Here is an 11631-nt window from a genome sequence, read left to right on the forward strand (position 1 = left end):
CCGGCCTCTGTGGGCTGTGCTGGGTTACTCTGGGCTTCCGTGGTGCTGTTTGAGTGCCTGGGCATCCTTTGGTGCTGGGCTGTGTGCTGCTGCAGGTCCTTGTGCCACAAGTACCGGGGTGAGTTGGGCACCAGGAGCGGTGCCACCACGGGGGTCCTCAGGGGCTGCTTCTCTTCCAGAACCAGGAGATCGAGGAGCTGACCAAGATCTGCGACGAGCTGATAGCGAAGCTGGGAAGGACAGACTGAGCTCACCGCCCCTCGTCCAGCACTCTGCACTTGGCCGCTTTCCTCGTACCTTCAAGCACTTTGCCTTATTACCCAGGAGCACCCCCCCAGCAGAGAAGCACACGCGTGGCTGCCGGGCCCCGCAGCTCCCCGCGCACCCCAGGGTGGGAGCCCAGGGGCTGGGAGCTTTGCTCAGCCCCCGTGGGCATGCTGCTCCTCGGGGATCCCCGTGAGAGCCCCCCTCACCTGGGAGCAGGTTTGGTGGTGCCCCCCACGTGCTGTCATTTGTTGTCTTCACATGCTTGACGGCATGGATCCAGCCTCATGGTAACTCCTGCCCCGTGCTGGGTTCAGAGCCATCGAGCCCTTGCACTGGGGAGGGGGACCTGGCACATGGGTGGGTTGGCAGCAAAGGGGTCTTGGGGACCCCAGGCACCCACCGCAGCCCCTGGCTGAAGCAGGCTCTCAGTAGGGTGTTTTGGGGGAGGCAGCACTATTCCAGGGGCTGATCCTGGCTGCTGGCACATCGGTGAACCCCAGCACAGCACATCCTGGTCCCTGGCCGTGCCAGCCCCTGGGGAAGGATGCCTGCATCGCTGTGTCCGTGCACTTTATTAGCGTTGCACTCGGCTCTCTGCTGACTTCTCCCAGCTGGGCACGGTCCTGCCACGCATCCCCTTCCCTCGGCGCGGGTACGGCCGCTCCATCAGCAGTAACCTCATCTCCATGAGAGCCCGACCTCGCGCCGTAGTGAGGTTAGTCCCCCACTTCTGATGTTGCAGCAGGAAGGAAGCAAGCCCTAAACGTCTCCACAGTTCTGACTTAGAGCTCCCTTTCCAATCAGTACAGAAAGGTGAGGAGAGGTGCAGTCGTGCTCTGGGTCTTGCTGCTCTGAGAAACACCCTTGCAGCACTGAATACTAAGAGAATCAAACAAAAGCTGCCTTTACAAGAAAAGACAGATCCAGACAGCAGTAAAACACGCTTAGAAATCTGTCTGGATTCAACCCAAAACCGGAATGGCCGTGCAGGCAGGCTGCCTGCTGTATTTCAGAGGTGTTTACTTCTCCGGGCATGCCAAGCCCCAGGAGAACTGCTGAGGTTGGAGGGTCCTTCGCTCTCACCTTGCTCGGACAGCCTCGAAGTGTCAAATGGGGAGCATTTGCTGTTGGGACTGTTTCCTACCTGGCCTATCTAAAACCTTAGCAAACCTTTTTGCTGCTACCTTTTTGTAAAAGAATTAAGCTGTTCTCCCTCTATTTTCTAATCCCCGTGTTGAGCATGCAGTGCAAACATCTGTTTAAACCAGAGCCATACACCTGATATATATTTTATTAGTTATATTATGTATAGAGAGAATTTATTACACACCTAAGCAGACAAAGCAGTCGGCAGCCTGCCCTGGCACACGCAGGGTCCCCACCTCCTCCCTGAGCTCCCAGTTAACCCAGTAAAGGGGCTGGAGCAGTGCGGTGAGGAAGCTGATGGCTGATGCTGTGTGCACCTGCAGCTCAGTGTTGAACATTCACCTCTTTGCACAGCTGATAGAAAGGAAAAATCCCTTTTTCTATTCTTTTTTTTCTCCTTTTTCCTTTGCTTGGGGAGTCAAAAAGCCAACCACAGCCCACTGGAGCACGACTCCCCTTCCCTCGGTTTCACCAGCACCTGGGTTGTTGCAGCCTAGCACCGTTCCCTTCCCTTATTCTCCCACTTCTGGCCCCAAAGCAGCCTTCCCGGCCCCGCTGTGGGTGCCCTTCCATTAGCTGGTGGTTTCGCAGGTGGTGGTGGTGCAGCGAGGAGTGACGCTGCCACGGGATGTGCTGCATGCAGAAGGCTCGGTACGATCAGATTAAAACCCTTGAGACCCATGGAGATCCTAGGGAGGCAGCTTCCTCTCGGCAGCCTGTTGGAAGCAGGAGGGAGCAGGCTGCCAGAGAGTGGCTGTGCACGGACTTTTGGAGCCTGTAAGAAGTTCACAGGGGCTGGGTTCTGGTGTAGGAAACAGGTGGGGCTCAGACGAGCTCAAGGTCCCGGCACAAGGTTTGTTCTGGTTTGTTGTTCTGGCCCTCGGAGGTGGCAGGTAGCAGCAGGAGGTTTGATTTCACCACCCCCAGCACTTCCCCAGAACCACGACTTGCATATGATGCAGTAAATGCTCCGGTCTTCCCTCTGCTGCAAAAAGGAGCAAGCTGGGAGGCCAGGCTGTCTGGAGAGCTGCTCCCACGGCAATAATCTGACCTGGCAGCACCTTCCCACCCCTCTCCGCTCCCCGGTGTCTCGTGGTCGCACTTTCACTGCCTCTGTCACCCGAGTGCTGTTGCGTTTCTGTGCCTGTCAGCATGCACTTACGATCCGGGCAAAGATTCCTAAGGAATGATTTATTAACTATAATATGGTTATAGTTACGTATATATAAATATATATATATAATGGGTATAGTTCTATATAATAGAAGGCGTGCGTTTGTAACTTGAAAGGGGCGAGACCTGACCTCGTGCGCTGCTCCCCGCGAGGTGCCCGGCCACATCCTCGGGTGCACCACGGCACCGTGCCCCGTGCTGGAGCCCAGGAGCACCACCGGCACAGGGAACCTTTGCAGCTAGCCTTGTGCGAGATCCCCAGGTGGCTGTGGTTGTCTTCTCTTAGAATTTCAGTATCCCTTGCTGACAGCGGAGGGTGCCTGCCCGCGAGCCCCCAGTGTCGCCGTGTGCCAGTGTGTGTTTTTCAGTAGATCTTGTCTGCGATGAAGTGCCAACGAGTGCCCACCCCCACTGCAAGCCTGCTTCCACCGCGTCCTTCCAGCGTCCCCCCAGAGGCAGGAAGATTTTCTTTGCGTGACTACTACCAGGATTGCTTTGTACAATGTATGTAACTGCCATCGACATAAATTTTATATGTACAATAATTTCCCTTTTATATGTCAGGTAAATATTTGTAAGAGTTATACTCACACAAATGAGATTATTATAATGATTACTAATATATTTTTTCCATGTTTCATTGCCTGAATAAAAATTGTGTTTATCACTCTTGAAAGCTTTCTGGGTGATCGTAAGGTCAGTGAGGGGGCTGGGGAGACAGAAAGTGGCTCAATCTTCTAGGCAGAGCCTGATTCTGCCTCATTTGTGTGATAATTTATTTGGTTTCAAATAAGCGTGGTTATCACCTATTCCTGAGCTGGGTGTCCACAGACTGAACCTGAGACCTGCAACACCTCCGAGCACCCCGTGGTCTGCTCCACACCGCTCACTCGCACACCAGCGTGGTGCTGGCAGCACGCAGGGGGCTGAGCCTGGGGCAGCAGGGAGGGGGGGACCGGCTTTCATCCCTGGGCTGACCAAAGCAAAGCCCAATCCCCTGGTGCCAGGTCTGGCCACCGCCACCAGCCCCCCGGTGCTGTGCCCCGCTCCTTGCCCCGGGTGGCCTCTGCCCTTGGGGCATCGCGTCCCCTCCTCCGGCTCAGGTGGCATTAGCCAGGGGCTGCAGTAAGTGTGTTATCCTCAGCCCATTGATCCAATCACCCAAGCAGATTAACTGTAAGACCTCGGGACAAAACAGAGGCTACACTACCTGCGCTGCGCACTGCTGAAAATGCCCGCCCTGAAGACCCTCCTGGCCCTGGCCCTCGTCTCGTCCCTGGCTGGAGAAAGTAAGTGTCCTCCCCGGGTGGGAGGACGGGCTGTCGCTGCTTGCTGCTTGCTGGCTGCCTCCAGCCTGCTGCCAGCTCCGGGCTCTTGCTGCTCCTCCTGTCCTTGCAGAAGAGCTGCTTTGGGGGGTTCGGTCCCTTCCCTTGGCTAGGACAGTGCCGGAGTACCCTGCCCTGTGCCTTCTGCTGTGCTTGTGCGGGCGGTGGGGGTGAGCAGGGATGCTGGGCTCCAGCCTGGTGGGAGCCGAGGTGGTTCCCAAGGAACAGCAGCTTCTGACCTTCTGGGTTCCTCAAAGGCAGAAGGGCACAGAGCCATCCCAAAAGGCAGGGAGGTGGTCGTGCTGCTCCGAGGACAGTCACAGTGTGCAGTCAGGTCGTGGTGATGGATGGTACAGGATCTTTGTACCAAGGGGAGAATGAAACCCAGCTGTGGTTTTAGCTGACGGTAAATTAAAGGCTGCACGGGGCTGAGAAAACCAAGCAGTGCCACAGTGGAAATCCGTGCTCAGCGTGCGTTAACGGCAGGCGCTTACCGGCATTCGGCCCCGTTCAGCCTCAGGTCACTGAGGCATCGTTTTTCTCCTTTTCCACCAAACACAGGAGCTCAGAGCTCCTGCAGAATGAAACGTGCTGACCACGCAGCTGGGACCTGCTTGCCACGAGAGGGCTCTGTTCGTCCAGGAAAGCAAAAAAAATTTGAATCCCAACACGAGCAGTAATTTAACCATTGCTATCAAAATCAAGTGATCGTCATGATTTCCTGGTTGGGGTGGGAGCAGGTTGTTCAGGTGTCCTTGGTGGTTCTCTGTCTGCAGATATTTAAAACAGTGATGATATTTAAAGTCTCTTTCTGTCACAACGTGATAGTGACACTTTCACATTTACTCAGCTGGTTCCTAAACTGAGCTGGGACCAGTGTGCATTTTCCTCTCCTGCAGGGTCAAACAGTTCTTATGCCTGTCATCAGCTCTGACACACGGGGAGCCTGCAGAGGCAGGGGCTGGTTATCCCCTCGCGTGCCTCTGGCTGGGAGATGGCTCTGCCTTTGACACGTGTCTGCCTTTGACACCTCGCTGCTGCGCTTGTCCCTCTGAATATTTTGGGGGCAGGATCTGTGCAACAGGTTCTGGGGGTGAGCTGCTTTATAGATGCACAAACGCACAAAACTGCCTCCGTAGTTTAGAGGAATCCGCCCCCTGCAAACGCTTATTAAAAAGAAATTCAGTGCAAAAAGACAAAGATTGAGCTTCTTCATTGTTTTGAGTCACACTTGGGCGAGCACTGCAGGCGTTTTGTGGACAGCAGAGCCCCCTGAAGCCCACCTGCCCTGGCCCTGGCTCCCCCGGCCCTGGCACCGCCTCACCGCTGCTCCCCCCTCGCACAGGTGCAGCGCTGAAATGCCACAAATGCGTCGCGTCCAACGAGAACGACTGCAACAAGCAGGGCTCCCACAGCTGCCCCCAGTACGCGGACGCCTGCTCCACGATCACTGCGCCGAGTAAGTCCCTGCCACTGATATCCCGCTGCGGTTTGGCCCCAGCCGTGCCGGAGGGGTGTCCTCCTCCTCACATGGGGCTGCTCCCCTTCCATGGTCATTGCACGCAGCACTGGGAGCTGCTGAGCCACCTCAGCTGCCAACCTGCCCAAAAGTTTTGGCAGGGAGGTGGAGGAAATGAAGGACGGAGTCAGCAGGACAGGACTGCATCCCAGCACCCCGAAGGAACCCAGGGCTGTGGGAGGGATGCCTGGGGAGAGGGGGGGGATGCCTGGGGCTGGCTGCCCCTCGGACCCTTGAGGCAGGGATGAGCCACCAGTTTTTAGTCTCTGGGAACAGGCTCTTGGTCTGAGATAACAGTGCACTTTTCTGGTGTAAGGGAAACGTCCCAGCAGTGTGTTAACACCCTCAGTGCAACCTCACAGGTGCCAGACAGCACCGTGGCCTGTGGGACAGACACGGGCAGGACCCCAAAGCACCCCCTCCTGCCTCGGGTCGGCCCCCTTGTTTTCACATTTGGCTATAAACTGTTGGTTGCTCCTTCCACAGCAATGTGCTCTGCGGTGGCCTAGAGCGATGTGACCACGAGGACATCCCTCGGCCACCAGACCACTGCTCGGCTCTCCAGCAGTCCCGTGTGCAGGACGAGCCCCTTTTATTCCAGATCTGCAGCATAACGTGCTGGGATGCTCCTCTGCTTTCCCTCTGCCCCCTCTCAGCTCAGCAGGCTCAGAATAAAGCCCCTGGGATCACCTAACCCTCTGTGATCTGCCTTCCCTTGCAGACAGCGTCATTAAGTCCTGCTCCTACAAGTCCTTCTGCGACCAGGCGCGGCGCGGTGGCTCCAGCGGGGCCACGCTGCAATGCTGCTTCAGCGACGACTGCAACGGGCCGCGGGGCTCGAGGAACGGCGGCGGGGCCACACCACTGCACCCACCCAGCCTGCTGGCCGTGGCGCTGGCCGGGAAGCTGCTCCTGGCCTGGCTGTGACGGCAGCGGGGCCGCGGGCAGGTGGCCGAGTGCGGCTGCTCACCGCAGTAGCGTAGGCACCGTGTGCCAGGGGCGCGGTGCGTAGAGTCGGGGGTAGGAGTGCGGGAGAGGCCAGGCCGCCCGCCGGTCAAATAAATGCTGCAGCTGGAAAGCACGTTCACGGCCACTGCGTCTCATTCACAGGAAACCCCTAACCTAGAGAGATAATGGCCCTTGCCGAACTGATTTGGCTTCCTGGGGCTCCTATTTGAATGCGAGCTCATCCAAGCGTGTCTGCCGTGGGAAGGCTTTGTCAGCCCTGCCGAGCAGCGCGGGGCACAGCCCTGGGCACGGCACAGCCCTGGGCACAGCCCCGCTCCTGCACGCTGTGCACCCCCTGCACCTAGGTGGGATGATTTGGGGTTCCTGTGTCAGCTGCAGGGAGCAGTTTATTTCTTCCTGGGGCCACAGAGACTACGGGCCTGGACAGACTGTGGATATGTTTGGTGTGAAATATCATCTGAGGCTGTTCTGTGAAGCTCTTTGCACTGCCTGACCAGAGGGAACTATCCCTGGGCACCCCCAGTAGCACCTGTCCCTGTCCCCATCCCCTTCCCAAGCCTGGGATGCTGCCTGTGTCTGCAGTCACAGTGAGATTAAATGTTCTGGTGACTAATTCAGGCCCTGACTGTCACCACCACCTCTGGGAGATCTCGCTTTTCCTCTTTCCACCAGGCTTTCCCTTTGAACCCTCACGAGGAGGTGTGTCCTGCAGGTGCCTGTTGTTACGACCTGCCAGATTGTGGTTATAAGGAGAGGTCGTCCTGCAGCCAGGGCCCCCTTTGGGCTGCTCTGATGAAGATACAGCTTGGCTCAGCAGATCTGGTAGTCTAAAGAGAAGAAAAGCAGTGCCTGGCTAAGGTAAGGAGGAGGTGAGGGCTGTGGGATGCTGCGGAGCTCCAGCCCCAAGCAGCTTCATGGGAAGCTCAGCTGGGTCTTAGTCAGGAGAAAGCTCCCGAGGCTCGCTGGTGGATGCTGTGGGATCCGGTGCCAGGCAGCAAACCACTTTTCTTGTTATTTTTGTTGTCTGATGCTTATGAATGTGAAAGTGCCTGTGCTGAGCCAAGCAAGCACCAGTGCTGTGCTGTGGTGGCTGATAGCATCTGTGGGAAAGTCCACGGAGCCTCAGCCAGGTTTGGAGAACCTCCTCTCCTCTGTGCTGCTCAGCCCTCGACAGCAAGCAGTGTTTTGGGGCTGTCTTGTGCTTGGGGCTTGTTGGGGTTGTGAGCTCCCAGGTTAATCCTCCCGGCCCCGTAGTCCTCAGAGGGCAGCGTGGACGTGGGGCTGGTCCCATGGCTGGTGTCTGCCCAGCTCCTGGTGCTGCTGGAAAGGAGCCCCGGAGTACTTGGTGCTGCTTTGCCTTGTGGAAGGGAGTGTCAGAAGTGAGGAATGAGAATGAGGAGGAAAGAGAAGGGAGGAGAGCCCGGGATGTCTGGGAGTGCAGAGCGGGCAGTGAGAACGTGGCTGCAAGAAATGCGATGCAGGGCGAGACGGCAAACTGCTGACTGAAAGCACTGCCACTGCTCCAGCACAGCAGTCTGCGGGGAGTTTCCCTTAGTCATAATGTGAGAAAAAAGGGAACAGGTACTGAAACCAAAAAGGGCAAGTTCAAACAGAAGAGGAGAAATAATGTGGCGTGCTCGGATCCAGCTGTGGAACTCACTGCTGCAGGACGCCACTGAACCCACCCGGTGAATTTTGCAGGGTAAGAGGGTCAGAAATCCCAGAGAGCAGGGATGCCGAGCCCTGTTCGGGTGATGCTCAGGGGCCACGCTCTTGCTGTGGGCCAGGGGGTGTCCCAGCAGCACCACGGGGCCCTGCTCCTGCCCACAGCCTCCAAAAGCACAAGGGATGCTTTCCCCAGGGGGCTGGGGAGGTGTGGGGACCTCTGGTAGGGCAGAGCCCTGCTGGCCCTCGCTGCTACCGGGAAGGGTCTCCTGTGAGGTCTGGGGGCTGCTCGCACCCCCGGAGAGGCTGCAGCAGCAAAATGCATTGAAAGCATCAGGAGCGCTGAAGGCTCCCCCAGATAAAGGAAGAGCAGCAGCGTGACTGGCTGCCATGTGACTGCCCAGGGAAACAGAGCTGCTGCAGATCCAGGCGCTGATGCGAGTCACAAGGTCTGCAGAAAATGCCCTGGTATAAAAATACCCCGTGGAACAGTTTAGTCTCTGCAGGGCGGGCAGGGATGGGGGGACGCCGCAGCTGGCAGGACGAGGCTGGGGGAGCTCCAGAGGGAATCGCCGCTCCCATCCCACACCGTGCCAACAAAGCGCAGCTCCCCTAAAAGTGCAGCCCCTGGGAGGGATGCCCTGAGCCTGCAGGGCCGCCTGGCTGCTCGGGGAGCTCCCCACCAGCACAACCAGCGGCAGACTGGAGGCAGCGGCCAGGAACTGGTCTTTCCAGAGAGGCAGCAAGCAGTGGGGAGGAGAGGACAGGCACGGGGCGGATGAGGGTTATGGGTGAGGCTGCGCTGAAATCCCGGCGCTGAAGCTCTGAGCGTGCCTCCACCACGCTGTGCTCGCATTTCAGCGTGTGCCTGTGCCCCTCTGTGCGTGTTGTAACACAGGCACAACGTGGGTGTAAGTGGGTGAGCGGGCAGCGGGCTGGTGGGCATCCAGGGCTGAGAGCTGAGCGTGCCTGGGCTTGGCCCCGAACCTCGCCCGGCACAGAGGCCAGCCCTGCTCTGAGGCAGCAGGGTTGCTCTTCCCCCCACTTTTCTTCTTTTTGAATCTAAGTATAACCCAGTTGTTGTGGCCTTCCTTTCCATAACTGGTGGTTTTCATGCTTCAGGTTTTGGTTCCTTTCTTATAACACCCTCAGAAGCCCTGCAGCGAGCGCTGGGTGCGTTCAGGCTGCCTCTGCCGGCGTTTGCAGCTGGGCACGGCTGGGTATGAGGGGCTGCAGCATCTGTGCGTGCAGGTGGGCAGCACGAGGAAGAGCGTGCCAGCAGATCCTTCCCTTGAGAGGTCCACGAGGGGCAATGCCCAAATCCTGCTCTGCTGGAGCCCCCCTGCGCGTATCAGTTTGTGGTTACGCACGGCCCTGCCGGCAGCTCCCTGGGAGTGCTGGCAGCTGCAGATGTGCAGGGAGGTCATCAGTTCTTTCCTCCTGATGTAATAAGTGATGTGTTTGGGGCTGCGGCTCCCAGCAGGGTGTGTGGCCGGACTGTCCCCCGTGGGGCGAGAGTGGGGGAGGTGGATGAGCGCGGGGAGGGCCGGCTGCTCCTCGGGCACGTGGCTGCGGTCAGCCTGCAACGGCGAGGGGAGCTGCACTGAGCATTGAATTGGGCTGGATGCTGTGCTTTGGACGGAGACAGGAGGGGGAAGCAGCCGGTCAGAGCAGCCCAGGATGAAGTTTCTTGGGAAAATCGCCTCCTGCCCGAAGTGCTGGGAAAGCACCACTTGCACCCTCTGAGCGAGGCGCGCTGCGTGCAGCACCGGCCCAGCATCGGCGTCAGTTTCGCTCGCGTGGGGAGAAAGTGCTTCAGGGCCAGATGCAGCAACAGCATCGGCCAGAGAAAGCAGGGGCTTTCCGGGGCGCCTCCCATGTGGTGGGAGCCCACACTGTCCTGACCATGCAGCACGGGCTTCCTGCTCCCCAAATCCACCCTGGTGAGCTCCGGCGGCCTCTCTCCCAGGCCAGGCTTTTGCAGGAACTGGAACCCAAGCTGGGCAGCTTGTCCCTGTTCAAGGCTGTGCTCAAGCACATGCTTCAAGTCCAGCTGCCCCCGGCCCCCGCCTGCTGTGCTGCAGCGCTGCTTCTGCGCGGGGTGAGAGGCGGCCCCGGGCCGTGACAGACTGTGGTTTCATCCGCTCGAGGCGGTGACACGGGCACAGCGCAGTCACACAGAAATGAACACACATGGTTTCAGTAACAGCATTTGGGCAATCTTCTGTAACATGGAAGGGGAAAAAATAACAAAAAAAAACTTTGTTCTAAAAATGACCCAGGCCATAGGAAATGCTCGGGGTTGAGGCAATGTGTTTACTTAACAACACTTCACACAACAAGCTCTGAACTCTGCAATTGCTCTTGGAGAGGGAAAAAAAAATCTTCTAATGCCTGACACCGAATCTTCAGACTCGAGTCTTGCTTTAAAATATGCAAAGGCAAGAATGCCCCAGATGCATCAGCAGCGAGGTGCATGGAGCTGCAGACCAGGGTTATTTGCACTGCCCAGAAGCAAGTCCTGCTGCTGCCTGTATCCGGGCAGGGGCTCTGCAGAGCTGCCCCTGGGCGTGGGAGCGCTGCTGAGTTTGTGCTAATTCAGCCCCAGCCTCCTGAGCGAGTGACGGGCTCGGCAAGTGACTAACAAGTGACAGACTGATGCAGCTGGGAGGTTTTCTGGGTGACCAGGCAGCACCTGCAGGCCCTTTATGATCGGTTGCCCCCTGCTCAATGTGAGGAGCAGCCTCCCTCCAGGCAGCGACCCTGAGACTTCATCCCAAAGTGGAGCAGTGACTCACGCTGTTCTCAGTGGTCTGTCTCAAAACATCAGTTATTAACTCCAGGCTTCATTTTTGCAACTTTTCCTGGGTGAGGGAGAACCGCAGGGTTGTGTTAGATGCTGTAACACATGGGTAACTTCGGAGATTTCACTGCTGGCTTGCCGGAGACCTCACCTGCTGCAAGGGCGCCCAGAGTGTTTTTGGGAGCGGAGCTCTGCGGTTTGGGCACCCTCCACACCCACGAGGGTGACGAGCCGACCCCTCCGGGTGCTCGCTCCCTCCCAACAGCCCTGCTGCTGGTGCCGCGGTGGCTTTGTGTGGGCTGCGTGTGCGCAGACAGAAATCTGGCTGCGTTTTCGGGTGGCTGTGAAAGCACGCGAGGAACTTCCATTCGCAGGCATGCTTGGACCTAAACAAAACCGGGGGGGCAGTCGGGTCTGACGGGGAATCGGGGGAAGCTCCCCTCTGGAGACGCTGTGCTTGCAGGGGCTGACAGCAGCCTTTGCCCTCGGGGGCCGTGGGAAGGGTTTTGCACAGCAGTCGCGGTGCCCCGCGGGGTTTGGAAGCCCCGGGACTTTGTCGGGTTGAGGCCTGACCTGAGGACGGGACCCCCCGGGGGTGCCTGCCCCTAAAAGCTCTCTCAGCCCAGGACCCGCTCGTTATCCCGAGCGCCCGAGCTGGCGGCGCAGACGCTGCCCGTGGGGCTGGGGTCGCGGCTCTGGCCGGGGGAGGTGGGGGGTCGGGGGGGGACCGGGCTCTCGCCCACGGAGCCGCAGGGATTGGGGGG

General features: G+C 58.3%; 2 protein-coding genes and 1 long non-coding RNA gene across 7 annotated transcripts in view; 2 read left to right on the plus strand and 1 right to left on the minus strand.

Moving 5' to 3' along the window:
- Positions 1 to 3262, plus strand: part of TACC1 (transforming acidic coiled-coil containing protein 1) — a 28614-nt gene extending 25352 nt beyond the window's left edge. For all 5 annotated transcript variants that reach the window (XM_084499718.1, XM_084499719.1, XM_084499716.1 and 2 more), the window contains one exon: positions 180 to 3262. In XM_084499718.1, the coding sequence (XP_084355844.1) occupies positions 180 to 248 (69 nt within the window). In that variant the 3' untranslated portion in view covers positions 249 to 3262. The remainder of the gene's footprint in view (positions 1 to 179) is intronic.
- A 395-nt stretch (positions 3263 to 3657) lies between these two features.
- On the plus strand, positions 3658 to 6511 carry LOC311424417 (uncharacterized protein). Its single transcript, XM_084499557.1, has 3 exons — positions 3658 to 3875; positions 5257 to 5370; positions 6152 to 6511. The coding sequence occupies exons 1-3, from the start codon at positions 3818 to 3820 to the stop codon at positions 6355 to 6357; spliced, it is 378 nt and encodes a 125-aa protein (XP_084355683.1). The 5' UTR covers positions 3658 to 3817; the 3' UTR covers positions 6358 to 6511.
- Positions 6512 to 10056: 3545 nt separating this feature from the next.
- On the minus strand, positions 10057 to 11581 carry LOC311424230. Its single transcript, XR_014686030.1, has 2 exons — positions 11019 to 11581; positions 10057 to 10928 (listed from the first exon to the last, which is right to left on the minus strand). It is a non-coding gene; the product is annotated as an uncharacterized lncRNA (long non-coding RNA).
- Positions 11582 to 11631: the final 50 nt, after the last annotated feature.

Source organism: Aythya ferina (genome assembly GCF_964211825.1).
Source record: "Aythya ferina genome assembly, chromosome: 27".
Taxonomy (NCBI): domain Eukaryota; kingdom Metazoa; phylum Chordata; class Aves; order Anseriformes; family Anatidae; genus Aythya; species Aythya ferina.